We start from the raw sequence: 27279 nt of genomic DNA, 5'->3' as shown, positions 1-27279 counted from the left end.
CCCCCCCCTCTTTCCTCCATGGTCCCTGACCCCCTGCCTTCTGCTGGGATCCCAACCCCCCTATCCTCCTCCATGCTCCTCAAATCCCTGCCTCTCTCCATGATCCCCAACCCTGCCCTCTGCTGTGATCGTCCTGGGTTCTTCTCCGTGGTCCCTGACCCCTGCCTTCTGTCATGGTGCCCAGTCAGCATGTGCTGAGGCAGGTGGGATCTGTCTCACCAGGGAGGATCACACTGCCCTGAGGCACAAAGCAAAGGAGTTGGGGTTCACTTTGCCTGTATGGCACAAGGAGACAAGTTGGAAAAGCAGCCAAATGACACAGGCATGGCTGGCAGGTCCTGTACAAGGGACAGAGGCCAAAGCTGGGGTGCAGGGAAGGAGATGGGAGTTCCTGCCTTGCTCCCTGCAGCTGCACCCCCTCAGCCACCCCAGTCCCAGTGCTCTCTCTCACACCAGGAGGAGAAACAAAACAAGCATCTCCAGGGAGTGTGTTTGGAAAATATCAGTTTTTATTAGACAGGCTGATGTTCAAGCTGACAGTTTTATCCCAATGCACTTGATCACGGGCATCTACAGGGCCTGTGTCCCAGCTCCCTCCCTCCCATGAAGCTCTTAGGCAAGATGTTCAACCCCCCCACATTCTGCGGGGGTTTGGGTTTCTGAGCAGAATGAAAATGTCTCCCTGCTCCCCATTTTTCCGCTCCCAGATTCCCAGAGGTCTCCTAAGAAAGCTCAGTGAGAACTGGGCGGGGAACTGCAATCCTCTTGGGACTGACAGCCGCCTGGATCCATGGGAGAGGAGGCATCTCAGTGGCAGCATCTTCCTGAGGCAGCACGGAGCTGGGTCAGTGTGTGTCACAGGGAACAGACCACCAATGCCGTGGCTTTGGAAGGAGAACCCAAAAGAACCATACTGGGGGGGAAAAGGGTTTTGGCTGTCATGGGGGTGCCCCATCCAGCACACAGGCACCACGGCTTTGCACAGGGCGTGCAGGTGCTGCAGGGAGGAGGAAGGGAGGAGAGGAGAGGATGAGGTCTGGAAAATAAAGCAAGATAAAAGGAAACCAGAGAAAGGGTGGGGAGAACGATGGGAGTGGCCTGAGAGCAGAGTAACAGTGCCTTCAAGGTCAATACTCCTTGTGGGACAGGGGGCCTTTCCCTGGGTACCCCATGGGCTTTAGTGCGACAGAAGAACAAGGAAAGAGATGGTGCAATACAGTGCTTGCAAACAGAAATGTTTAAAGGCCTTTGCCTTCTGTGACAGTGACACACAGTGTGACAGCAGGAACAGTTACAACATCAGCCAGTTTCTGTTGGTGATTCTATTCCATTAGCTCTTAAAAAACCATGCAGACCAGTCCAACAGAGGAGAGTGAACGACAGATGGAGAGGAAAACTGATGAGCAGCAGGATCATGGACAAGAAAGAAGGAATGACAGTGGAGGGGCAGCAGCACTGGGGCAGGTTTGAGACCTCACAGTACTCACAAGCACATCCCTTCTCTCCAGACTGCTCTGGCTGCTGCTCTCTCTGACACTGCTTGCCTTCCCTTGCACCCTCTGCTCTCTCTGCACTGCAGGCAAAATCCCTCTTCCTGAACCACGCCCTGCCCTGTGCTTGGATGTAGATTTCAGTCTCAGCTTCATTAGTTCAAATGTCAAGTCCTACTTTGAGGCAGAGGCCAGGAACATTCAAGTCCCTGCAGCAGCATCCCCTCAAACTCACCTGGACTCAAGGGGACCTCTTCAATGCAGCGCCTGGGGGACATGGAGCTCTCCCAGGCCTCCTGCCATAGCTCATGTCCTGTTGCACATGTAGGGATGCCCTTCACACCCTCCCCATCACAACACAGCCTTCCATTTCCAGCTTTCTCTTTCCCTCTTTCATTCCTTTTGCCTTTTTCTTGCTTTAGCCACCACCTCCACATCCTCTTGCTTCTGTTAAAGTAAGTCCCTTTTCTCCAGAGGTTTCCTGGAGAGCAGTGCTTGCAGTGGGTGTTTGGCAGGAGGAAGGACTTTCAGCAGGTTCTTGGTGGGCTTGAAGGTGTCGGTTTGCCATCCAGGACATCTATAGCCTGGTTGGTTTGGGCTCAGCTTGGCAGACAGCAATGCTGTCCATGAGGGCCAAGTTTGAAGGTCAGCTGTCCATGGGGAACTTCACCCTGCTCAGGTGCTTCCAAAGCAATACTCCTTCAGGACTGAGCACCGATGCTCAGAGATGAGCCAACAAATGGCTAAAAAGGGAGGAGTTTGGAAAGCAAGCCCCAGAAACCTGCCTGGACTGTCCTGGGGAGGACAGATCAGCAGGTAGGCAAAAGGGATGTGGCCTTTTTAACTTCACAGCTAATGACCTCCCTTCCTGCCTCCCTCCACAGAGCACAAAAACACAGAGGGCTGACTGAGAAAAGAGCAACATGGACTTGAACAAAGGCAAACTGCCAAACCCTCACCCTTGGAGCCCTGCTGGTCCACAGACAAGATTTGCTAGCATGGGTTTTGAGGTTAATGACACACATAGGCATGAAATGCCTTCTTCTGTGCTGGTTCAGGGAAGGAAACCCTGCTCACATCTTCTTGTGGGACCATCTGATTTGGGGCGCTGGCCCTCCTCCTCCAGCACAGCTCAGCCAGTGCTGGCTGCTCCTTTCCACCCCATTTCTTCCTTTGCCATGGACTTGCAAATCCCATCATGGCTGCCTGTCTGGAGATACAAACGCCCCTGCAAATGCTCCTTCTTAAGTCAAACACCCGCATGAAAGCTGCAGAAGATCAGCTGAGCTGTCAAGTGAAAACAGAACTCACCAGGTGACCTAGAGGTCTCAGAAATAAAAACAAGATCAGTATTTGTTGAGATTTGTAGGTTTGTGCCTGAAAACAACAGCTGGGACATGGCATCTCTTTCCTTGACCAGTGCTCCCGGTGATGCCTGGGTTAGTGTGTCACTGCTCTCCCCTGTGCTCTCATGCCGTGCCCTTGTTCTCACTCCCTCATGGCTTCGGAGATGCAGAGGTTGAAATTCCTCTTCATGCACTCTTGGCACCAGTGGAAAAGCAGCTGCAGTCCTACCCATGCATTGCTCATACTTACAGCTTAAACATTGCCTTCTACTCAAAAGAACAAAGATAAAATGTCAGGAATTCACAGTTTTTATTCTCTTCCTTATGCCCACCCATCTTCCCCTGCCATCGATGTCAATGACTCAAAGTCCTCATCGTATGGTAGCCTTTGCCAGCGTGCCACTCAAAGGGTTAACAAACCACGGCTTCTTGGACAGATAAGACATAAGCTCATTCACCAGTAGGAACATGTGGACAGTTGGGTTGCAGATCACCTTAGGGTTTCCTGTAGCGATTCTTTGGGGTTTCGCCACAGCCAGTGACGTCGCAGGAGAGGACATTGGGCTTTTTCCCCAAGCCAATGCTTCCCAAGAGATCGGGAAGCTCACGGGTGATGGCCTTCTCGATCTTCTCTAGGAAACACCCTCCCATGTAGGAACACTGCTGAGATAGCAGCTTAAAACTGGTGATGGGATTGATGCCAAAGAAGTCCTTGTAAGCCTCGCGGTTGGGGAGGTCAAATTTGCTGACATTGGTCTTTGCCAGAATGGATTTAAAGATAAAGAACCTGTCAGGATCTTCCACAATGTCCCTGAACACCAGTTCTCCATCACTAAAGAAGGTCATTTTGTCCTTGTAGGTCTGTAGATAGCGATCGACCAGCAGGGCGTGGATGCGCACCCGGATGGCGTGCTGGCGGATGAAGGCAATCTTGTTTTCCATCCTGTTCTCAATCACCTGGTTGAGATCTTCCAGGAGCGATATCTCTTCTTTGAGGAACAGGTCTCTGTGGGTTTCCGGATGGTAGTCATGGGGCCAGAAGGAGCTAACGTACACCCTGGGAGGCTCTGTGACGTTGATGAGAGGAGCCAGGCTCCAGAACAAGGCGCCATAGACTCTCATCAGCTCCTGGGTAGCCAGGCTGTCAGCTTTGTTCAGGATGATTCGGATCTGAGACTCGCGGCCCTTCAGCTGACGAAACAGCATCTCCAGCTCCAAGCCCACGTCCAGCTTCGTGGGGTCAAAGACAACAAAGATGAGATCGGCTCTGTCAATGAACCACTGGCACACGTCGTTGAATGGGTAACCTTGAGGAGAGGAAACAGGGAAATCAAATGCAGGATGAGTCCCTTCATCAAAGGATTGATAAACCGTGAGCCTGCTGTGCCTCAATCCCCATTTGGGTTGCATGGGTTGCGAGGCACAGCGGACTTCCCCTGTAGCCTAGAACCTCTTTCTCACACGCTAAAAACACTTTGGAGCTTCTTGGCATGAAAAGCCATCCATGGGTGTCTAAGCCTCGGACTGCTTGTCTCTCTCACCCTTATCTCCATACCTTCCTCCTCCCTGATGCTGACCACAGGTTCCTGATGTTCCTGTGAGCAGATACTGAATCACAGGATCAGAGAATCATTATGGTGGGAAAGTCCTCTAAGATCATTGAATCCAACCATTCCCCCAGCACTGCCATGTGTAGGGAGCGCCATGGCCACCAGTAAACCATATCCCCAAGTGCCACAGCCACACATCTTTTAAATCCCCCCAAGGGATGGTGACTCCACCACTGTCCTGGGCAGCCTGTGCTGTGTCAGGACTCCATTGTGCTTCAGCCACCTTTGTCACCTCAGATCATCATAGCATCTTTTCTGGGGTCCCTTAGATGAGCCCAGTGAACCCCTACCTCTTTCTTGCTGCTTGCGGTTTTCAATGATGCCTGGCGTGTCCACGAAGGTGACTCGCTCCAGCAGTTTGTGGGGGACCTCAATGCCTATCAGCTTCTCCAAGAAGTTCTGCCCAAACTTCTCCAGGGGTGAGAAGGAGCGGGCGCTGTCAGCAGCCATCACGATGCCCTCGATGGTCTTCAGCTTGGGGCCGTGCATGATGACAGTGAACTCAGAGGTGGTGGGTTCTGCCCCTGTGCAGCAATGAGAGGAGCAGCAGAGGCATGAAATCCGTGCCAGGCTACAGACACAACAGGGCTGGCCTGAGACTGGGAGCATTGTGCGCTTCTCAAGAGATGCAGAGGCAAGGCAAACAGCATGAAATTCCTGCCCTGACTTCTTGGGAAGATGTCAGTGGGGTTATTTTCTGTGGGGACTGGTTTCTCTGGAAGTGACCTGACTGCACAAGGCGTCATGGAGAACCGTCTCTTGGGAGCCCTCATTACCACAGCACTGATCTGGCCATGGACATTTGCCCTTAGCTGTGAGATGACATCCATGGGAGCAGGGAGGAAGGAAGGGGTATGGCTTTTCTCCTGGAAGGGTGAATTAGCTGGCTGCACATAAGGAGGGATGGGGAGAAAGATGGGCTTTTGACATGACTGCTGCTCATGGGGTTGGGAGCTGTGAGCCCTGTGCTGCAGGATGATGATGTTGTGGGAGAGATGCTCTCCTCCACCCTTGGAAGGGTGGACAGGCTGTGATGGGGAGCCTCTCCCTTCACATGGCACCGCAGCCATGTGGCACGGAGTAGATCCCAACCTCCCGGCTGTAAGGAGGGATTGAAGACACACGGCTGGGAATTGCTGACTGCACGGATGTGGCAATGCAGGTGTCGGCACCCCCTTGGCAATGCAGTGAGTGTGGTACCTGTGTAGAGCTGGTAGGGAGTGTTGTCCAGCCCCAGGAGGTAGTTTATCATAGAGGATTTGCCGACGCTCCACGGTCCCAGGAATAGCACCATAGGCTTGGAAGTGATCTCCCCATCTGCGGAGAGGGGAAATAACAAGAGGAAGTGAAGGAACAATAGCCGTCGCCGCCGTGCGATTAACTCCCGGCTGTAACGAGCATCCCATCTGAGCGGCGCGGTGCTGCTGCCGGGGAAACAGCCGCCCTTCGGGGGCCACCAGCCATTCGCCAGCCAAGGCAGCGCCCCGCCGGCTGCGGGAGCGGGACGGCCCCGTGCTCTGCGGCAGAGCCCACCTCGCTGCCTGACCTTCTCCGAGGTTAAGCCCTTCTTAGACTACGGAGGACTGGAAGGTCTTTTGAGCCTTGTCTCGGTTTGTTTCTGGTTTAGCCGGGTGAGTCTGGGGCTGGCTGCGGGGTGGGGGTGTTGTTTGAAGGCAGCCGCCGCAAAGCACGGGACATGCCAAGGAGGAGGCCATGCCGCAGCCGGGCCGACGCCTCGTGCAGAGGGAGCTGCCGTGGGTTCGGGAGCAGCGCTGCGGCGCAGGGCTTGGTAAGCGCGGTGTGAGCCTCGAGCCAGCTGTCTGCAAGCCTTTCCACCATGCCCTTGCAAGGACCTACCCCCGGGCCGTGCCTCCCGACCCTCCGGCCGAGCAGGAGGTCACTGCCCAGGTGTGCGCTGGGTGTGAGGCTCCAGCTGGATGTGGGGAGGTCAAACAGCCCCACTTTGGGCTTGGGGAAAGGCAAGAGGAGAGTGAGCTATAGTCCCCATCCTGCATTCTTCAAGTCACAGGGTTTTCTCCATGAGGATGGTGACCTGTCCCCATGCCATGCCATCAGTCCAGGAGCACAGAGGTCCCTGGACACACACAGCCAGCACCCCCAGGAGCAATCCCTGCTCAAACAGGACTCATGCATCAGCCTGTGCCCACACTGCTTGGCCCCCCCAGCCCCCAGGACCCCAGGTAGGCAGCCGGTGGAGCCAGAGGAGCCCAGGGCCTATGCCAGCCCTCAAGGTGTGCCCGGGACACATGGGAGCCCGTGAGTCTGAAAGAGGACAAGAATAAAGCGGACAAGAATGGAAGTAAAACTGGGTGAGTTCCCACAGGTGAAAACCAACCCCATCCTATGCTCAGGGTGGGAGAGGGTGCATCCCGTTGTTGCTAGCAGGAGTTCAGCCAGGGGATGGATGACACCAGAGGAGCTGGGAGCTGCTATCTCAGCTGGAGCAGAGCCTTCCTCCATGGCCCAAGGCAAGGAGATGCCCTGGGCAAGCTGTGCTGCCCTCAGCACCTTCTCTTCATCCCCGTGCCTAAGGCAGAACTAATTTCCATGAGGTAGCTGAGAGCCCCTGGTGCTCCATGGCTGCCACCCATGCAGGAGCCAGCAGCATTCCAGCAGGCCAGGGATCCATCTCCAAGGTGGGGGAAAACACAAAGCCCCCATGGTGCTGAGCTCCTGTCCCGAGGGTGCTGGAGGGCACTGCATGGCAGCTTCACACTGAACCCATCTGGCCATGGGAGCGGGTGCTGGGGAGAACATTCCAACCTCCTCCTGCTGTATCTGCCCATCACAGGCTCACCGTGTCATCTCTGGGGAAGGGAATGGGCTGGGGACATCTCTCCATGAGGCACTGCTGCATCCATACAGCTCAGACCTCCTTCACAAAGCAGGGCAGCACCTCTGAAGCATGCAGAGCATGGCTCTTCCTGCACCCTGCTCCCTGCCTGGCAGCTGCAGGAATCCAGCCTTGTCTTCTCACATGGGACCAAAACAAGTGTTGAAACCTTGGACTCTCATTATTAATCATTCCTCTGCCGCTGCTGCTCTGCTCTCTTGCCAGCTTTAATTAGGTTATGGATGGTTGTTATTATTACTATTATCCCTGTGATGTTGTGCCAGAGGTTTGGGGTGGGTCCCTGTGTGCTCTTTCATAACACATCCCTGGCCAGGTGTGACTGTGTGAATGTGGGCATCTGTGAGCTCTGGCTCTGCTGCACATCCCCCTCTCTGCTCCGCGGAGCCAAGGTGGGCAGCGACGTGGGCAGCCCCCCTGCCTGGTCACCCACAGCCCCTCAAGCACGTCTCTGCCTGCCATGGGCTGTGTGGGCAGTGCCGGGCACTTGCAACTCTGCAGGAAGTGCAGGAGCTGCAAGGATGTGAGACCGGGTATGGATTCCCTGCTGCTTGCCCAGAGGCTGGGAGAGAGGGAGCATCTCCCACCCGGGAGGGTGCTGGCCTGGCATCTGTCCCTGCTATGTCCCCGTGCCACGTCTGTCAGCAGCAATTCGGGTTAGCCTGATGGTCCGGAGAGCAGAAAAGAGCCGGGGCTCCCTGGCGGCCGGGCGGGGATGGCGGCAGCTCCATCACAGCGGCTCTCTCCAGCCACCCTGTGGCTGCTCGCTCTCAGCTCAAGTTCAGACGAGCCTCAAGCTCATCTCTCCACAGAGTCTGGGTCTGCTTGGGCTGCTCAGCTCTGGGCATAGGAGCAGTTCAGATGTCCAAGTAGTTTTCTTTCCTAGAGTAGTGGCTTTCTGTGAGGTTTTGCCATGTGGCAGTAGCAGACTGCCCTTGGCTGGAAGCACTACTGCTGCTCTGGGGTGGAGAAGAGACAGCTCTGGGGAGAACTTGGAACCCCTTCCAGTGACTAAAGGAGATCCAAGAGAGCTGCACAGAGACTTGGATGAGGGTCTGGAGTGACAAGGCACAGGGAAATGGCCTCACACTGAGAAAGGGCAGGGTTAGATGGGATTTGGGAAGAAATTCTTCCCTGTGAGGATGGGGAGACCCTGGCTCAGGTTGTCCAGAGAAGCTGTGGCTGCCCCTGGATCCCTTGAAGTGTCCAAGGCCAGGTTGGATGGGGCTTGGAGCAACCTGGGTTAGTGGTGTCCCTGCCCATTGCACAGGGTGGAACTGGTTGGGCTTTAAGGTCCTTTCCAACCCAAATAATTCCATAATTTTATGATTAATCCTGGGCAGGGCCTTGTCTCCCCTTGTCTCCCCTTGTCTCCCCTTGTCCTCAAGGCCAGCAGATGTGCCTACTGTGGTTTCTCCCCCAAGTACAAGTCTGTCCTGAGGATGCTGAGCAAAGGAGAGGACCTAGCAAAACCTCCTTCCTCTCTTGGTTCCAGCTGAGCCACGGGCACCAAGGTCATCTTTGTCCTCAAGCCACCCAGGAAGGCTGGAACACCAGGGGAGACTCCCAGCATCACCCGGACTTTTGTCCCACCCCTGTGCCACAAACACCACCGTCCATGTGCCCATGGCACGGATCCAGCAACCCTTGCTCCCAAAGCTTCCAAATCCGTGAGTATCCTCACAACACGTGTGCCCACAGACGGAGGGACCAGCCCACGTGGCTGCAGATGGCCTGTGCCTCCTCCGTGTGCCCCCCCGTGCCTGCAGCACCCCGGCAGCACGTGTGTGAGCGCCTGAACCCGAGATGAGATAAGACAGCTATCGGAATATGCTATAAATACCCACAGCCCTCTCCACTGCTGGCACGCTGGCACGGCAGGGAGCCACAGGCTCTCCAGGCACTGGCAGGGCTCTGCTGTGCCTGTGTCCAAAGGAGCCTGGTTTGGCAGGGTCTGGCAGCATGGCCATGGGGCAGGATAGGAGGAACAGAAGATGGGATTTCCCTGCAGGAACATTGTTCCCGTGGCTGAGCACCAGGCCCAGGGGAAGGGCTGGGTGTTGGCTGGCATTTTTTGGACTGTCTCCCATCTCCTGATCCTCCTGGGGGACCTGGCAGCACACCCTGAGCAGGATAGGCAGGGAGAGGAGCCAGCTCGAGCTTCTGAGGGGACTGAGGCTGCTGGGCAGGGGCCAGCCCGTGTTACTGGGACAGCTGCTGTGGGATCAAGGGTGGACATTCAGGAAAGTTTCTGCACGTAGGAGAGTGAAGGGTGGGAAGAGATCCCCTCTATAGGACAAGATATCTTCTGGGTGCCTCCAGTTCATGCTGTAGGTGACAGATCAACTTAAAGGTCCAACACATACAGTCATGGAATTGTTTAGGTTGGAAAAGCCTTCTAAGATGACCAATTTTAAATGCTCCCGCAGCACTGCCAAGGCCACCACTAACTCACATCCCCAGGTGCCATATCCACAGGACTTCTAAATCCCCCCAGGATTAGGGACCCCACCACTGCCCTGCGCAGACGTGCCAGGGCCTGACGGCCCTTTCTCTGAAGAAATTTTCCCAATATCTAATCCAAGCTTCCTCAGGTGAAACTTGAGGCCCTTTCTTCTTGTCCTGTCCATTGTTTCCTGGGAGCAGGGCCTGGCCCCTACCTGGCTCCACCCTCCTGTCAGGGAATTGAGATTGAGTAGGTCCCCCCTGAGCCTCCCTTTCTCCAGACTGAGCCCCCCATCTCCCTCTCTTAGGAGTACCAGAAACGCCTTTGAACCCTGGCCAGAGGAATATGCTGCCTCTCAGTCTTAAACCAAGAGAGAAAGGTGTCAGAGCCTGGGCGAGGTGAGGATTGGAGGGAAGGACGCTGTCGGGACGCACAGAGTCAGGCTGCGGGCTCTGGAAGGGCTGGGGACACTGTGCTGCACACTGTGCTGGTGGGGATGGCAGGTACCGGCCCTGCTCGGTGCCTGGGCAGCGCGGCTGCATTGGGCCAGCAGCCCGGGAAAGCCAGAGGGCAGCGCAGAGCAAAGGCAGAGCCGGCAGCATGCAGGGAGCAGGCGGCAATACCAACCTGTGGCCGAGGAGCCCAGGGTGCGTCCGGGGTAAGCTGTTAGCGAGGGACACGGGGAGAGAGAAAAGGAACCGTGAGTCCGAGGAGGGATGCGACAGCCCGGGTGTGGTCCAGGACAAGGAGGGAACCACATTCCCAGCAGGAGACAAGGTGTTACAGCCTGGGAGTGACCTGCAGCTCCCAGGACAAGCACTGAACCCCTGTCTGCCCTGCAGGGCAGGGACGTGGCTCGGGGTGCTCTGCATCCCAACCCCTGCTCTGCGGGGTTGTTGCCTTCCCTGGCATCACCCACCGAGCACACGGAGCCCAACAAGCCAGGGTTAGACAGCCACCAACCCAGCAAGTGTCCTGACAACCCCAGTGATAGGGTCACCTGGACCCAGCCCCTGTGGCTGGTGATGGCACCTGAGAGGTCATTCTCTACACAGGGACACTTGCTAATTAGCATACATCAGTAACTAGGGTCACCAGCATGCACCACAATCTGGTGTGACCTCACAGCAAGCTTTCCATGGCTGGACTGGGAGAATCCCTCACCCTCAGCTAGGGATAGTCCCTCCAAGCACAGAGTTGGACCCAGCCAGAGCATGTCTGCATCCACGTGGGATGGCAGAGCAGAGAGGCGGGAGGGTGGCAGGCAGGGAGAAGGAAATGGCATCTGCCAGGCTTAAGCAGAGGGTGTGTGGGAGATTTCTGAGATGCACCCTGACAAGTCAGAATTGATGGTGACAGCCACAGCTCCCACAGGACTCCATGGGAGTTTTCACATGTTGTGGGGACCAGAGGAACTCTTTGGATTACACTGCAGTGAACGGAGCTGATGGGAAGGGAGACAAAATGGAAGGCTGTCACATAATGGAGGGGCCAGGGTGTTTGCCACGGCACCCCTCTATATTGGTTTACACCTCCAAAGGTCACACATATTCCATGACAGGCCTGCCCCAAAGCTCCCCCAGCTGTCCTGCTCCTCCCAGCCAGCTGAGCTGGCTGCTCTGTGCCCTCCAGCCTCCGTCCACCATGGAGAGGGGGCTCAGGGGGGAGCTGAGAGCACCTCTCAGCCTGCAGGGACAGCACTGATGGAGTGAACCCTCTCGGGACACAGGCACTGTGCAGGGGAAGTGTTGAGAAGGCTCCCTGAGCTCCACTGTGTCCTCACCTGCCCTCCAAGGTCAAGAGAGTTCCCTGGGCCAACCCTGTAACTAATGTGCAGGTTTCTCTGATTACACTGTTAATGAGGGACTGGGGAAAGCTGGATCCGTGGGTATGAAAGGCAAACTGCTGAGCTGTAGGTTTCCAGATAGGGTTGTGCGTGCCAGGGTATGGCTGGGCTGTCAGAGATCATTCAAGAAGTTTGGTGTCAATACAAATTTTTTGCAGGGAAGCATGACCAGAGTGTCTCACAGCTGAAACAAGAACTAGAAGCAGTGCAGCATGCCTGTGCCCTTCCCTGGGGGCCAGGAGGTGACTGTGGGTCACCAGCTCCACAGTCACAGCACCGTGAGGGTGCCCTGTAGGACACAGCGGGGTGTGCTGGGACCTGACCTGGGGACTGTCAGCCTGAGGGGTGGCTGCTCCTCACAATGAGGTGGAACAGACCATGGAGTGTTAAGCTGAGGCCAGGAGGAACACCAGGACCTGCTGTCCAAGGTGAGTCCTGCTCAGGAGCTGGGTTTGAGAGAGTCTGGGAAAACACTAGGGTTAATGGTTGTTTCCTCAGGAGCTGAGAAAGCCAGCAGGAGCCCGGGGAACACTTAAACACTTGTTTCTTTCCAAAAAGGGAGCAGAGAGGCAGGGAGGTGGATGCTTGGGCATGAGATGGATTAAGAGTAGGGTAGGGTAGGGTAGGGTAGGATGTCCTGAGGGCTGGAAACTGCAGCTGGGGGCTGTATCATCTGGCTGTGAACACCAAAGTGGGGGTTAGAGCCCACCAGCTGCCCCTGTAACACCAAACATCCTCCTAGACTGTGTCCAGGTTGAGTTGACAGAAAACATCACAGACCAGAGAAGCTCGGAGAGAAGTTGGGGTGTTGCCAGGGGACAGGCCAGCAGCCATGGGGTGACAATCAGGACATGTTGTGAACCTCAATTACCCTCCCACAGCGTAACTTCCCTGTGCTCCCCACTGGCTCTACACTGGAGATGGCCTGGCTGGGTAGGGAGATGTCCAAGCCTGCTTAGAGAATGTCTGGCCCAGACTTAGGAGTTGCAGGCAGGATGCCTGGAAAGCAGTTCTGCTCTACAGGGATGTGCCCCAGCTGAGTGTGGAGCCTCTGTGCTGGTGGAGCAAGGCCAGTTGTAAAAGAAAGATTTGTGAGGAGGGTGTATTCCAGTCCTGCCTCAACAGGAGGGAGGGCATGGCTCCAGGAGTGTGGGCCTGGAGACCTGGGGAGGCAGGCAGAGCTGCAGGACAAGGAGGACAACTTCAGGAGCTTGGCAGGAGGGTGACATGGGCATGAAGTCCTGGGACACTGGCAGCAGGGACTCCCGCAGCCCCTGGATACTCAGGAGACATCTGGCCCTGGTTCCTGCGCTTGAATAGATACTCAGAGGATAATTACTGCAGTGAACAAGGAAGTCAGACTTGGGTTTGAGCCATCTGGAAAATGAGGCTGCTTGTGTTTCTTGGGTCACAAGAACTTCCTGTATCTTGTGAGCATCTTGGGACAGGGCTGCACTTTCCTCTTCTGGAGGGACACATGTGTGACCTGGCTCAGCCTACACCATGCAGGGGCCACGGGGACCTGCTCACCCCATCCAGTGTGTGTGAGATTGCCAAGGGCTGGGATCTCCAACTCTCAGGATGAGTGAAGGCTGTGGAGCTTGAGAAACACCCTGCCCACATGGCTGTGTCCTGTACCCAGCAGAAAGGATGCCAGCTCCAGCCACCCCCAGGAAGCTCATCCCCAGCCTTGAGAGGTCCTGAGCTTCCTTGCCAAGCCTGTTTCATTGGGCCATGATCTCTGCTTGGCAGGGGTACAGGGCATTGATGCTGAGCAGGTGGGAGACCCAAGGCAGGCAGGGCTCAGTGCTCAGCCCACACAGATGGCCCTGACAGCAGATGGGCTGAGGCAGAGGCAGGAATTCCTGCTGCTGGGTTCACTAGGGCATGGCCTCTAAGCCCAGCGTGGACTGGGAAGCTGCAAAGGAAGACACACTATCCATGATCTGCTCTCTCTGCTGTTATCTGCATCCCAAGGACCTGGTGGTGCTGGAGACCCCAGTGCCCGTGGCATTACCTGTGATCTCGTGCTGCCTCAGCTCGTTGTATCTATAGGAGTGTTCCAGGGGCTTGATGGAGGAGTGGTAGATCTTCCTCAGCCGCTGCAATACTCCTGGGGGGAAAAGCATGTGGGCAGGTGAGAGGCAAACCCCACCAGGCTGGGTGACACCCTCCTGGGGCCATTCCCTGCAGGTCCTGAGGGTGGCCCAGCCATGGATCAAGGGACTTGGCTTACAGCTGAAATCTTGGCCGAACTGATCCCAGTCACACATTTTGCCCAGAGGAGTTGTGCCTGCCCCTGAATCCCTGAAAGTGTCCAAGGCCATATTGGTCAGGGCATGGAGCAACCTGTTCTATGGAAGGTGTCCTGCTCAAGGCAGACCATCATGAGATGGTCTTCACCGTCTCTCCCAACCCAAGCTGTTCTAGGATTTTGATGCCTCTCCCCTGCTAATGTTTCCCACTGGGCACTGTCCCCATCTGCTCCTAGCAGCTGATGGGAGGAGCATCCTTCCTAAGTCCTGTTCAGCACTTAACACCCACGATCCCAAAAAGCCCTCCACTATGGTGCCAGGGCCCCCTGGCATGGCCCCTGAGCTGCTTGCTAGAAAAAAAGGAGGCGCTTTTTCCACAGTATCTCTTATCACTGCCTTTCCATCCCAAACTGCCAGCGGGGCCAGAAGAAGCAAACCTTAGAGTAGCAAAACACAATATATAATTGGAATAAAAATCCCAACCCTTTGTTACAAGTTGCTCCAAGTTTCTTTGAGCAGGGATGTGCCTGATTCACTGTCTGCATCTTCCAGCCTCTATCTCTCCTAATTCTTGTATGCCCTCAGGGATGTCCTTAAAATATCAAAAATATGTTAACCCAAGAGCAGCCAAAGGGCTGTTATTGAAGATCTGGCATTACTAGACCTGCAAGAAGTAACGTTAAAATCAAAACACAAGAGAAGGAAAATCCAGTCCATGATCTTAGTGCAGGGCATGCATGGCCTCCTCACCTGAGACATCATCGGCAGGTTTTTCCTCATTGAGCTTGAGGGTGTTCTCCAAGTGGGAGCGGTCGCGCTTGGTCGGCTCACTGGCATCTTCAACCTCTTCTGGAGGAGAAAACAAGGAGACCTGTTACTGCTGGAGGGGGGAACCCACACAGGAGCTCACACAAGCGACTGCCAGGGAGAGGGCATGGGGAGCACACATACCCCGAGCCTGCGGGCACACCATGCCCACAGCAGCCGCTGTCACCCTTGGCATGCCACGTGCTTTCCCTTTAGCACAGGCTCCTGGAGGCTGCCAGGGCTGTGGCTGCTGGGAGAAGCGTCATGGGCAACTGCTTGGCTCCGAGGAGGGGCTGGCTGCTCGTGGGGAATGCAAAGGATGTGCCTGGAAGGGGCTCCCGGGGTTGGGATGTAGCACAAGCACACACGGCAGCTGCTGCCCAGCGGGGCCCTGGTGCTTCCCCCGGCAGCTGCGGTTCCACGGGGCTCGGCCTCGGGTGCAGGCTGTGTGCTGCTGCCTCTCTGTCTGCCCACTCCCCTAGAAAGCTGCACGGTGAGCTGGAGACGTGGGCTCTGAGGCTGGGGCTGCCTCCGGCTCTTGGGGGACAGGCCAGCCGGGCCCATCCTGGCTGTGCCACCTTTGCCAGTGGGGCTGTTCCCTCCCAGTTCACTCACCTCTGTCTCCATGTTGCCCTGGAGCCCTCTGCACAGCACCCTCTCCCTCATGGCTCTGTACCAGGCATGGGGAGCATGAGGCAGCTGCCTCCACTGGGGAAGGCACCCCACTGTCCCCAAAACAGGGAGACAGAGGTGTCCTTGCCATGGAGGTGCTGGCACACCAGGAGCTTCCAAGAGCTTTTTGATATGGGCAGCTGGGTTGGACTTCAGCAGGGGTTTGGGGACAGGTCTGGGGACACAAGGATCAAGCAGGGCACCACTAAGCCCTGAGACTGTGTTGAGCATCTACTGAGTGTTGGGCTGAGGAAGACCTTTTGACTTGCCAAGTGAAGACACAGAGACCAAACTGGGTTTGCCTTCTGGGTAAAATGGGAGGCTTTTTGAGCTGGGACATTACAGATGAAAACAACAAAAATACTAATCTGGATCCAAAGGTCACTGCCCAACCTGTGGGCCAAAGTCTACAAATATTTCTAGGAAATCGTGGTGGGGGGTGTCCCTTTCCCCTAGTTAGCCTTTCACTGATTGAGCAGGGCTGGTGCCTCAGCAGTTTATTGGCCTGGATTAGTTCTTCACACCTTTCCTACAAGCCAAGAAGTGGTGGAGAGGAGCCCCACCATCCTAGGAGCATCCTGCCCCTGCACAAGCTGAGGGCCCGGAGGACTCTGTGGGTGGTGGATAAAGAGTCTTTAAGAGATCTGCGAGTGCTGAAAGGGGCCTGGAGGTTAAACATTTTATCCATGTCCACATCCCTGAGGAGAAATCATGGACTTGGAGTGGAGAGAGGGGAACATCAGTCAGTTTTGGCACCACTGCGATGAGTGCCTGTGTGATGGACATCCTGCTGCGGCCTCGCTGCCCACGGCCTCGCGCTGTTAGGGGCGGGCAGGGAAGCAGAAGCGTTAAGAGAGGGCCATGCACTAGGTCAGGTTTAATGTGCCAAGCTCAGCTCCGCCGGGTTGATGGGAGGTCACTCTTGCTACAGCACACCCACAAGAAAAGACTCCAACCTATCTGGCTGTGCCGGGTCTCGGCGGCAACTGGGGTAGTGCTGGGGACCTCTGTTCCTGCCAGTGGGGTCTTGTCTGCAGGGGGGTCTGCTGCTGCTGGAGGGTCTTCCTGTGCTGTTGGTGGGTCTTCTGTTACTGGTGGGTCGTCTTTTGCTGGTGGATCTTCCACCACTGGTGGGTTTTTCACTCCTATTGGCAGGTCTTCTGCTGGTGGTGGGTCTTCCACTGCTGCTGGTGGGTCTTCTGCTGCATCCCCACAGGGTGGGTGATGGCAACTGGCAGGGCCATCCCTGGCCTCTCCTTTGCCAGCAGCTGCTGGTTTGCTGTGGCTCTTTTTGTTGGAAGTGCTGGCTGCTTCCTTGTCATTCTCTTCAGCTTCATTCTCTGGCCTGTCACCATCTTCGTCAGATTCTATCTCCTCCTTAGACTCTCCCTCTTCAGACTCTTCCTTGTTTCCATCTACCTCAGACTCCCCGTGTTCACCTTCCTCAGACTCTCCTTGCTCGTCATCTTCCTCTAAGCTCTGCTCATCCCTTTCCTCCTCTCCCTCAGGAGCAGATGCTGCTCTTGGCTCCTCTGTTTGCTCTTCCCCTGGCTGCCCTTCCTCCTCAGAGCCTCCTTTCTCTGTGCCAGGCTCCTCATCCTCCTGGGCATGGATGTCATCTTGTGTGCCAGGCCCATGCTTCCCTCCATGATGAGCTGCCATGAAATCCTCCCCTGAGCTCTGTTCTTCCTGGCCCTGGTCCTTGCTGCTCTCCTCTGTCTGGCTGTCCCCTGGCCCCAGGCCCCTCCTCAGGCCACCCGCCGGCTCTTTCTCCCCCTCTCCATGTCCCTCCTTGGTGACGCCGGGCAAGGAGGCATTGGCAGTGCCACTGTCTTGCTCCTCCTCAGGGCTGCCATCGGCCGCCTTCTTCTCCAGCCGGGGCTCCGTGCCTGGTGGGGGGCTCTCGGCAGCACCGTCCCCATGGCCCGTGCCGGGGGCGCGTGGCTCTAAACGATGAGAACAGCTCAGTCAGTCCCACCCGTGCTGGCCCGCGGCCACCGGGGCACCTGCCAGCGCCCTGAGGGACGAGTTGTGGCTGGAACCAAGAGGTTTAAACTCTTCCCTAAGCCTGCTCTGACTCCAGCTTAATTTTCTGTCCCTGTCACAAGGAGTTGGGTGCAAAGATGTGTTTGTGGGGGGAGAAGCGGAGCTGGCAGGGGCTCTGTGGCTCCACCAGCCCTGGCTGCTGCCCACCCCAAAGCACTGCAGGAAGGCGGCAAAGCTGCCCTAAAGATGGGGAAAGGAGTAAAAATGGCAAATTTTGAGGGGCTGTGGGCACTTGGCAGGTTAAAAGAGTCCTTCCCCAGCCCTGACTCAAGAGAGCATCACACCAGCCAAGGTGGGCGGTGAAATGAGGGAGAGGAGGAAGAAGGGGCTTCCTGGTATGAGGGGCTGCCCAGCATGAGGTCCTGCCTTCAGGCAGGGCCTAACCCTGGCCACGGGGCTCGGGAGCTATTTATTATGAGTGTCCCTTCACTAGGAAAGCATGTGCCACGCCGTGCTGCTGCTGGGGACACAATGAGTGTGTTCTGTGGCCCAGGAGAATCCATCCGTATTTTCCATAGGCTCCAACTGCAATTTAACATCAGTCAGTGGATGCCAAAAATAAAAGATCACGGCTATACTGTCTCTGTTACAAACAGTTGCTGCTAGTCTAAATAATCCCCCCAAACGTCTCATGCCAGGGGAGCATTTCAGAGGAAAATAATTCCTTTGTACTCCAGCTGGCAAGCAGAAGCCAAGCAGGAAAAAAGGCCACCTCCACCAGGCTGCAGGAGGAGAGCGGGCACGGCCAGCCCTTTGCTCTGGCTCCTGCACCGTGTCCGTGCAGGAGCCACAGGACTGTGTCCAGCAGGACCTCGGCAAAGCTGGAGCTCACTGGGCTTGGCCACAGGGCCTGTGGTGACCGAGCACAGGAGGAGCTGGGCTGGGGTCAGTGTGGGGCCAGCCCCAGACCCCTCAGCCCAGTTTGCCCTGGGGATGCCAGCGGGTGGTTTTAGCTCCCTGGCGCTGGGGCTGGTGGGGCTGTGGGCTGGGATCAAGTCGCATTGGGAGGCTCGTGCCATGCCAGCAGCGGGCACTGGGAAGGACAGGCTGCCCCCCAGCCTGCCCTCATTGCCAGTGGCTCTTGGTTCCCTGGCACAGCAGAGCTGCAGCCGCTGCCACCGCCGCCACAGCCGCTCACCCTGCCCAAACCGGATGCACAGGTCACCCGTGCTCTGCCCTCGCTGACCTCCCTGTCCTCTGCTGGCACACAGCTCACAGGTGCCTCCAGGCACCCAGTTCAGCTCCCAGAAGGAGGGAGATAGCTGTAGGCTCCTCCCTTCCACCCTGGTCCTTCAGGTCTCCTTCCTGCAAGACCCCTGGGATCCTGCAGGAGCCTCTTGAATGGAAATATCTGTATTTGACCTGCAAAACCCTAAGTGGCTGGGGCCAGCATGGCCCTGCCTGACCCTGGTGGCCTGGGAACCAGCTTGAGTCATTAGAGGATCCCCTCAGCTGATGCGAACAGGGATATTCTCAGTTTGGCCCCAAAATAGAGGGTGACCTGGAGAGCTGGGAGAGGAGTGACGGTCAAAGCAGAGGAGGAGGGCAGGACCAGGCAGAGGAGACCATGAGAGTCCTCAGGGCTTTGTCTGGGGTCTGTGTGCCCCCTCTGACCCAGAGGGGCCATCACCCACCATGGCCAGGTACAACAGCAACGCCAGTGCCCACCACAAGCCATCCCTCGAGGAAAAAGGGAAATATCCCCCAGGCGCTCAGATGGGGGTGTCCCTGCCGGCGTGCTGGTCACGGGCTGTATTTCCTGTGACCTTCAAGGTCTGACATAAAGTCCCTGTCCCCTCTCCACCTCCTTCTCCCTGTTTCCCCTACATGGTCGCCCGATCCACGGTGAATTGTGCTGACCTGCACATGGCGGGCCGATGAGTGCAAAATGGGCCGAAGGTTACGGGCTTAACACCCTCCGGAGGCTAAAAATACGGCACGGCAACTGTACGGGGCATCGGGAGGAGCAGCCCCGATGAAGCCCCCGCCCCCGCGGCCGCTGGCCCCAGCCCCTCGCCCCGCTGCCAGCCAAGGGTGACGTCCGCACCTGGGGGCCCCCGTGGGCCCCGGGAGGGGGCAGCCACGGTGTAAAGTGACACCGGGGCTCCCCGTGTTCACACCTTGCATTGTGCCAAGCAGATGGGTGGCATCGGAAAGAAGACCTCGCCCTTTTCCCCTCGGGGACTTGACCTCCCTGCGAGTCCCTTGCTTGCATTGCCCCTGCCCGCTCCTTTCTCATGCTGGGACTTGATGAGCTACCAGGGGACACTTTTTCAGGTGGTGACAGCGGGGATAGAGACCCCACGGCACGGTTCTGAGTGCCACAAGATACCGTGGCTGTTTTGCACCCAGAACAGCCCGTGCGGGAAGGAGAGACCTGGCTGAACATCACGGTGTCCCCTCCATCCCTGCACGGGAACGTACAGAACAGCAACGACCTGACGGCAAAACGGGTCCTCCAGGAGGACGGTGAGAAGGGACAGATGGGCACAGGTGGCTCTGGAGGAACACTCTCCCCCTCCAGCAGAAATCGGAGCCCTGAGCGTGGGGCCGGCGATGGCAGGGCTGCGGGGATGGCTTTTCACACGCCCCCTTCCCCTGCCCAGATCCCAATCCCTGCTTCCCTGGGGGTATTATCCACTGGCTCCTGCAAGTCCTGGTGCTCCCCGTGTCCTCCCAGGGGGGTCTTGGCGGGACCTTGTATCCCAAATATCCAACCCTGCCTTAATTCTGGCAAAGCTCTTTAAAACCTCACGGAAACTGACTGGACACAAAGAAGCTGTCAGGGAGTTCCTGGGATTTTCCAGCTGGACCTGCTGTAGACCCTGCCTTTCCTGTGAGACCCCTTTTCCTGGCGATGTCCTTTCCCTCCAGGCTCTGTGGGGCTCCCATGGCCCTCACTCAGGGCCACCCCCCAGCTCGTGGCCCTGCCAGCCCAGGACCCAGAGCAGGGGGAGCCTGGCTCCAGCTCCAGTTTGGGGTCAGCTGGGCCAACACCTTCAGAGGGAAGTGTCCCACGAGGGCTCAAGCAGCCCAGAGGACACAAGCACAAGGATGGGGCTGAGGATGGGGTTGGCTCTCCAGACCTTTGTGCACCCCAGGATGCCCAGACACATCATTGGGTCCCAGAAGGTTCATGATCCCAAAACTCCAGCATAAAGCAAATCTATTCCTGGTTCTCAATGCAGAGGGAGGTCTAGGAAACAGTTTTGTCAAATTAACTTGACCTCATTTGTACAGAAAATTTTAAGTTTAGTTAAAAAAAGTTATGAAGTGATTAGATTTCTGTAAATGGTTGGATAGAACCATATGATATTTTTATTGATATGTGGTAAAGAAACCTCACCAGGATCTACCAAAGGGTTTAAAACTAGGCTTGGAGCTTTCTAAATAGAGATTAAATTAGGGAATCACTGCTGCAAGGTGTTTCCTTCACTGTCTCCCCACTCTTAAGGTCTGTAAGGAACCCTGAACCCTGACTTGCAGAATGCACTATGAGGAAGGTGGGAGATTCAGCACCCGCTGCTTCCAAGCTGAGGAGATCTGGGTCCATCAGATGGCCAGGAAACATCAGGTATTTTGGCACAGGCAGATGTCACACTCTACATCGAGGAACATCCACCTGCGGTGTCCCTTGCAGCTTGGGGGCACGCTGAGGGCCCCAAGGGACATGCTGTGGCATGGCTGGGGCTGGAAGAGCTCCTTCTTCCCGAGGAAAGGTGTCCAGGAAGTCTCACTGTTCCTGTCCCCTGGCCTCCAGCCATGGGAGGCTTCACCAACCCACCCCAGGGACGTTCCCTGAGGGACATCCTCTGTCCATTCAAGGCCAGACTTCCTGGCTCCCCATCCCTCCTTGAGTCATCCCAAGCATTCCTGGTCACCCAGTCACCCCTTGGACTTGCCAGCCTGGATTCTAATGCCTGATGTCCCACAAGATCCTCAAATCCATGGGAAGGTGGGGGCAGACCCTGCCTGGCCATGCTGAGCCAGGGGACCCAGCCCTGGGGTCTGACGTGGCAGCACTGGGGACACCAGCACATGGACAGGTCCACACAGCTCCGAGCCCTTTCCCACAGTGTACCCCGGGCTGTGTGACCCCAAGGGTCGAGCCATGTGCCCGGCTGGCATCAGGGCCACGCTGCCACTGCCAACACCCCATCCTGGCTCGGGGTGCCTGTCCAGAGCCTCCCCTGCCCCTCCTGCAGCCCCCACCAGCACAGGAGCTCACAGCTCCCTCCAGCAGTCGCTTACAAGGGAAATGTCCCCGTGAGCTGGAAATAGCTCCCTGGAGTCCTGCACAGCCCCGGGGCTACTGCTATTCCTGCAGAGCTCAGGGAACAGGCAATTCCAGAAGAAATCTGGTCACCCTGACCTAGTGGCCGGGCTGGGATTTCACCAGCTCGGCGAGCTGGACACAGTGGGAACGTGGCAAGAGTGTTGTCCTTGGGCATGGCACAGCCCTTCCAGTCTGGTGCCAGCCCACAGAGACCTGCTGGTACCTCTGTGCCACCAGGGCCATGCACAAGCAAGGTCTCCTGGCATCCCTGCCAAGCTGGATGCCACCTACACACCGGGACAAGGATGGCTGATGGAGAGGGCAGAGCCCTCACAGCTGAGCCAACCTGCCTTGGCATCTGCTTTGCTTTACTTCGCCAACACCTTTGGAGTAAGAGGGGGCACCCACAGGGACCAGGGTCTCCTTGGGGTGAGGCACCAGGGGTGTGACAGGGATGTAGGTGGCACAAGCACCCAACGCACCCGAGGCACCCCAAGTCCCTTTCTCACACACATCCAGTGGCAGTGCTGCCCATGGCTGTGCTGGTGCCGGAGGGTGGAACAAGTCCAGTGAGGTGTCACTGGGACACAGAGTTCCCCACCTCTGGGGACATTGGTTACTGTGGGGGCCATTGGCCTGGGATGGTCAGGGTGAGGTGTCCCCATGGCTGCTGTGCCCAGGACCCTGAGCCCACACAAGGTGTCACAGTCCCACTCCCAAGACGTTCTGACCTGGGAGGTGGAGCCCACCCTAAAGTGACACATTCCAAAGTGATGGAGAACACCCCAGGATGCCACGAGAACGTGGTGATGGAGCTCATCCTGAAGTGACACCTTCCAGGATGAGGTAGATGAGGACTCCCAGAAGCTGAGGCTGGCACAGACCCCTCTGCTGTCACCAAGAGGGGTCTGTGCCAGCCCTGCAGTGCCTTGCAGGAGGGCACCACTGTGCCAGGGCTTTCCACAAGTCCTCTCTCAGCTCAGAGGTGGTGATGGCACAGCCTGGAATTGCCCTCCCACTCAAACACATGGTGGCTGCAGAGCCAAAGGATCCCCAGGGCAAAGCTGCTGAGCAGTGTCTGGGCACTGCCCTGCCAGCATCCCTGTAGCCCATTGCTGGTGGCCACAGGGGTCACCCAGCCTGGGAGGGATGACTGGGCTCTGCCTGAGATGTGAGTGTGTTCCCCTGGGCAGGAGCAGATGGAGTATTGGGCGAGTGCTCTCACCATGAGCCACTGCCCAGCCCCACGGTGGGTGCTGGTCCCTGCCAGGCTCTCGGCAACCCTGGGGAGCTTTGCCAGCCCCAGCCACGTGTGCAATGAGCTGCCTCAGCAGGGGCTGTAAGAGCACAGGCACAGGCACAGGGCAATTCCCACCCCCAGCCTCTGGGAATGGTGGCAGGGTCCTGGCAGCACCAGGTGCCACTAAACCCAAAGGACCACGCATTGCCATGATTTTCCAATGAAGCCCCTGGTTCTCCACTGGACTTTCACCCCTTCTCTTCCCATGGGCACCTGCAGCCCCATGTCCCCATGGGATCCCCACACCCCACAGGCACCAACAGGGATTGAATGGGACAAGTTGTCCCAAAAATGGAAAAACACCCCTTCCAAGCCATTTCCTGCACCCCAAAGGAGCCAGGTCTGAGAGTTCAGCTTGGCACCAAAGGAAAAGCAAAACTCTCACTGGTTTCTGAGGAGCAGAGGACAGGAGACATGCTACTGCTTAGAGCTTTTTTGGAAACCTACAGTACTGGGGTGAAATATGTGACCCTCAATAAACAGGTGAGCACTTGGGGGACCCCTCAGAGCTGGTTCTGGGGCTGCCAGATCCCCATGTGCTTCCTGGCCCCAGAGCCTCCTCTGGGATGGGGGATCCTGGTGCTGTGCCATGCCAGCCTCAGCCAAACCAAGGCATGGGCTGGTGATCATCCACCATGGAGACAAGCTTCTGATGTCCCACAAGGCCACCAGCCCCGCTTGGAGCGGCAGCAGCCACCAGCCATGCCCGCAGAACACCTTTCCAACCCCCCTCCACAGACTGCACCCGCAGCTCCATGGAGGGCACCCCACCTCTGTCGGGGTGTGTCGCCTGCCCCCAAACCCATTCATTCCCGAGAATGGCCCAAGATGCCCTTAAAAGGCCAAAACTCGGCGGGGCCGGGGGTGCCGGGCGCTGGCAGGCGGCAGCTGCGGGTGCCCGCGCGGGGCCGCGGCGGCGCGGGGCGGGGGGGGGCGGCGGCCGGGGGGGCTGCCGGGGCACAGTGTCCCCTTACACGGCTGTTTCCATACTTAGCCGCCCCCCTCCCGGCTGCGCGGCCGCCGGAGCCCGGCCAGGCAGAGAACCAGCCCAAATTAACTCAAGGGCAAGCAAGGGTACCAGCGATGCCGCCCCGCCGCGCCGCCCCGGGGACACCCGGCCGGGCAGCGGGCTGCGAAGTGGGGATGGCACAGCCCGGGGAAGGGGATCCGGGGTCTTCAGAGATCCCCAGCACCCTGGCACCCCCCCTCACAGTCCAAAATCAAGCCACCACGGCAGCCACAGGTGACACTGCCGCAAGGCATGTCAGCGGCAGCACGGCCCCTGTGCCCAGCGTGACTCTGTAAGAGGGACCCCAATCTGCACCGCCCGCCATCCCCTCCTGTCCACAGCTCTCCAACACCTTTCTCTGCACATTTTGGGGTAGCTCTGCAGCCTTGGAAAAGGTGCTGGGGAGTCCAGACCACTGAACCCCTGCCACCCTGTCCTGCTCCAGGGCTCACTGGGTGCCCCGGAGCTTCTCTGCACTCTCAGTCCCACAGGCACCCACAATTCTATCTGCAACCCTACAGGACCCCCACAGACACCCACAGACCGACAGGTACCTGCACCCTACAGGCACCCACAGTCTCAGATGTCCTCACAGCCCCACAGGCACCCCCTCTAGGTACCCACAGCCCCATAGGCACCTACTGACTGCCCCACGGACATCCATGGCCCCATGGGCACCTGCAGCCCTACAGGGATCGCACAGTCCCTTGGGGTTCCCACAGCCCTGTAGGAACCCAGCCCCACAGGCACCTGCAGCCCTGTAGAAACACCCAGATCTGTGGGGACCCCCAGCCCCATGGGGACCTGCCAGCCCTGTGGGGTTGCCACAGTCTCAAGGGCACCCACAGCCCCGTGGGGACCCCATAAGCCTGGGCACCCCCAGCCTCAGAGGCACCCACAGTCCCACAGAGTCCCCACAGCCCCAAGGGCACCCCCAGCTCCACGGCGACCCCATAGCCCTGCCAGCAGCCCCAGCCCTCGGGCACCCCCAGCCCCCGGGGTGCCCCCAGCCCCCGGGAGCCCCAGCCCGGCGTGCGGCCGTACCTGCGGTGCCGAGGAGCAGGAGCGAGGCCACGCAGCAGCAGAGCAGGTTGAGGCCCTTCATGGTGGCTGCCAGGAGCTCCCTGCCGCTCGCTGCCTCTATTTATACGGCGGCGGCGCGGGGCAGGGCAGGCAGCGCGGGCAGGGCAGGCAGCGCAGGCAGCTGCCCGCACAGATGCTGCCGCCGCCGCTCTTCCGCTCCCAGGGGCCCTGGGCATGGGGACAGAGATGGGACACAGCTGGGAATGGCTCGTGTCAGGGATGCGAGGGCACGGGGCACCTCCGGGCAGGGGGGCCCTGGGCTGGCACTGCTCGTGCGGGGTCACAGCCCCATCCCGGCGAGAGAAGAAATGGGCGCCTCTCTCCCTTTATTCGAATAAATTCCTGCAGGGCTCCTCTGGGCACTGTCCCCTCCAGAATCCTGCTCGCATGGTGTAGCGGGGCTCCTTGGGCTGCCCCAGCTTCGCCAGCTCCTTTTGGGCTGGAGCAGGGGTTTGTGGACAGGGAGAGCTGAGCATCACCACACTGCAGTGTCCTCATCCGTCCCCAAAGGTGGCTGTCCCCAAGCATCACATCCTGGGCTGATTTGATGTCCCCTCCAGCCACCACAGGTCACCAGCTCCAGGCAATGCCATACACCCCAAAGGAAACAGGCCATGTTCGGGCCACCCTGATGGTGTCCCCACTGTCACTGCACTGGCAGTGTGGCAAAGGGCACAATGTCACCAGCACCTGGCACCCTTGCTCATACAGAACAGCCTCCCAGCGCTGTCCCCAAAGCCTGGCCACGGCAGAGTGACCCTTGGGCTCCATCAGTGCAGGAGCCATTGTTGGGGGGCTGTGACCCAGCTTTTTTCTCGGGGAAGGTGGCAAACAGTTCTCCAAGAGTAGGAGCAGGGGGAGCCCCTGAACCCGAGATGGGGGGTAGAAGGGGGCAGTGATGTGGAGCAGGAGGTGGGGGAGAGGGGGTGATGGCTCAGAGCAGGCAGGAGCCACCCCTTGGCCGGACACCACGGATGCCATGGAGTGGAGGGGCAGTGGGAGGGACCCACAGCCATGGGAGGATGCTGAGACATGGGTGCTCCATGGGAAAAGAGAGGTGCCTCCCCCCAAAAAAACATGGAGAGAGATGTGTGACCCCGAGTTATGAGTCAGCTCCATGGAGAGATGGATACCCCCATCCCTGGGGACAGGGGACACAAAATCTGACCCCAGTTCCCCTCAGCTGTGTGGCCTCATTAAAACCAGCTCAGATGTCCCCCACCTCAACCTCAGCACTGAGCCGAGCCCCAATGTGCCCATCACATGTGGGCAGCACTGGCAGGGCTGAGCCTTTAAATACAGCCTGGCTGCTGAGCAGGAACCACACCAGGGCCAGGGCCAGGGCCAGGGCCAGCATCCTCTGCCTTTGCCTCCTGCCGTGATTCCCAGTGCAGGCAGCACTCCCTGCCCTCCCCACGAGCCCCAGAGGGACCAGTGTCCATCATGATGGGATCCATCCCCATCCCCACAAACATTAACGCTGGGACGGAACTTCTAAAAAACCAAGTACAAACTTTATTTTGTTTCTTTACAAAGGCACGAGCCTCTTTTTTTTTTCAACTTTCTTAACAAAATAGAATAGCTTCTCAATCAACACAAAGACCTGAAAATTGTAAAAAAAATACAAAAAAACAAACAAACAAAAAAAAACCAAAAAAAAAAACAAAAAAAAAAAAAAAAAAAAAAAAAACACAAAAAAAAAAAAAAAAAAAAAAAAAAACACAAAAGGGGAAAGGAACCGAGAAACAGCTGCAGCTGGGGGGAACCTACTGAATACCACCGAGGCTCTACACACGACTGGCCTAAAATCCTACAGCCGGGTGGGGGGCAGTGGGGCGAGGGGGGGACGCACAAAACAGGGACCCCCCACCCACCACAACAGACCCAAGCGACACAATCACAAAATAGAAAAGCTCTTTGGAGCTGACAGACCCCACAAACCAGGTTAAGTGCTTAAAGGAGGGATGGGAACAGGGTGGGGGGACAGGAATGGGCACAGGGACAGGGATGGGGTGTAAAATTCAGCCCCCAACCTGCCATCCCTGTGCCAAGGAGGTGGGTGTTGGAAATGCCAGGGAGGGATGGCATATGCCAGCCCTCCTACCGTGCTCCAATGGCATCATCCCAGGATTATTTTACTCTCGAGGGGGTTTTCCCTGCCCCACGTGGGGTGCAGGAGCCATGGTGGTACCCTGAAGTCAGGAATCCCTGTCCTGCCCTT

General features: G+C 57.5%; 1 protein-coding gene and 1 long non-coding RNA gene across 2 annotated transcripts; both read right to left on the bottom strand.

Annotated features, from left to right (window-relative positions):
• Nucleotides 1-525: 525 nt before the first annotated feature.
• Nucleotides 526-25080, bottom strand: SRL (sarcalumenin). Its single transcript, XM_053992351.1, has 8 exons — nt 25012-25080; nt 21901-21942; nt 16301-17225; nt 14616-14714; nt 13628-13723; nt 5647-5763; nt 4737-4970; nt 526-4143 (listed from the first exon to the last, which is right to left on the bottom strand). The coding sequence occupies exons 1-8, from the start codon at nt 25078-25080 to the stop codon at nt 3332-3334; spliced, it is 2394 nt and encodes a 797-aa protein (XP_053848326.1). The 3' UTR covers nt 526-3331.
• LOC128815584 (uncharacterized) lies at nt 9959-10803 on the bottom strand. Its single transcript, XR_008439671.1, has 3 exons — nt 10765-10803; nt 10392-10427; nt 9959-9992 (listed from the first exon to the last, which is right to left on the bottom strand). It is a non-coding gene; the product is annotated as an uncharacterized LOC128815584 (long non-coding RNA).
• Nucleotides 25081-27279: the final 2199 nt, after the last annotated feature.

The sequence above is a fragment of the Vidua macroura genome, chromosome 16, assembly GCF_024509145.1.
Source record: "Vidua macroura isolate BioBank_ID:100142 chromosome 16, ASM2450914v1, whole genome shotgun sequence".
Classification (NCBI taxonomy): Eukaryota; Metazoa; Chordata; class Aves; order Passeriformes; family Viduidae; genus Vidua; species Vidua macroura.
Note: the sequence above shows the minus strand (reverse complement) of the source record. Positions and strands in the feature narration are given on the sequence as shown.

Excerpts from the sequence above, each read along its gene's own strand:
- SRL (XM_053992351.1), bottom strand. The coding sequence starts at position 25,080 with ATGAAGGGCCTCAACCTGCTCTGCTGCTGCGTGGCCTCGCTCCTGCTC. Across the intron at positions 17,226-21,900 it reads CTTGCTTGTGCATGGCCCTG|CCCCGGCTGGAGAAGAAGGC; the intron begins GTGGCACAGAGG and ends CCAGGCACGGAG. Across the intron at positions 14,715-16,300 it reads GACCCGGCACAGCCAGATAG|AAGAGGTTGAAGATGCCAGT; the intron begins GTTGGAGTCTTT and ends TTTCTCCTCCAG.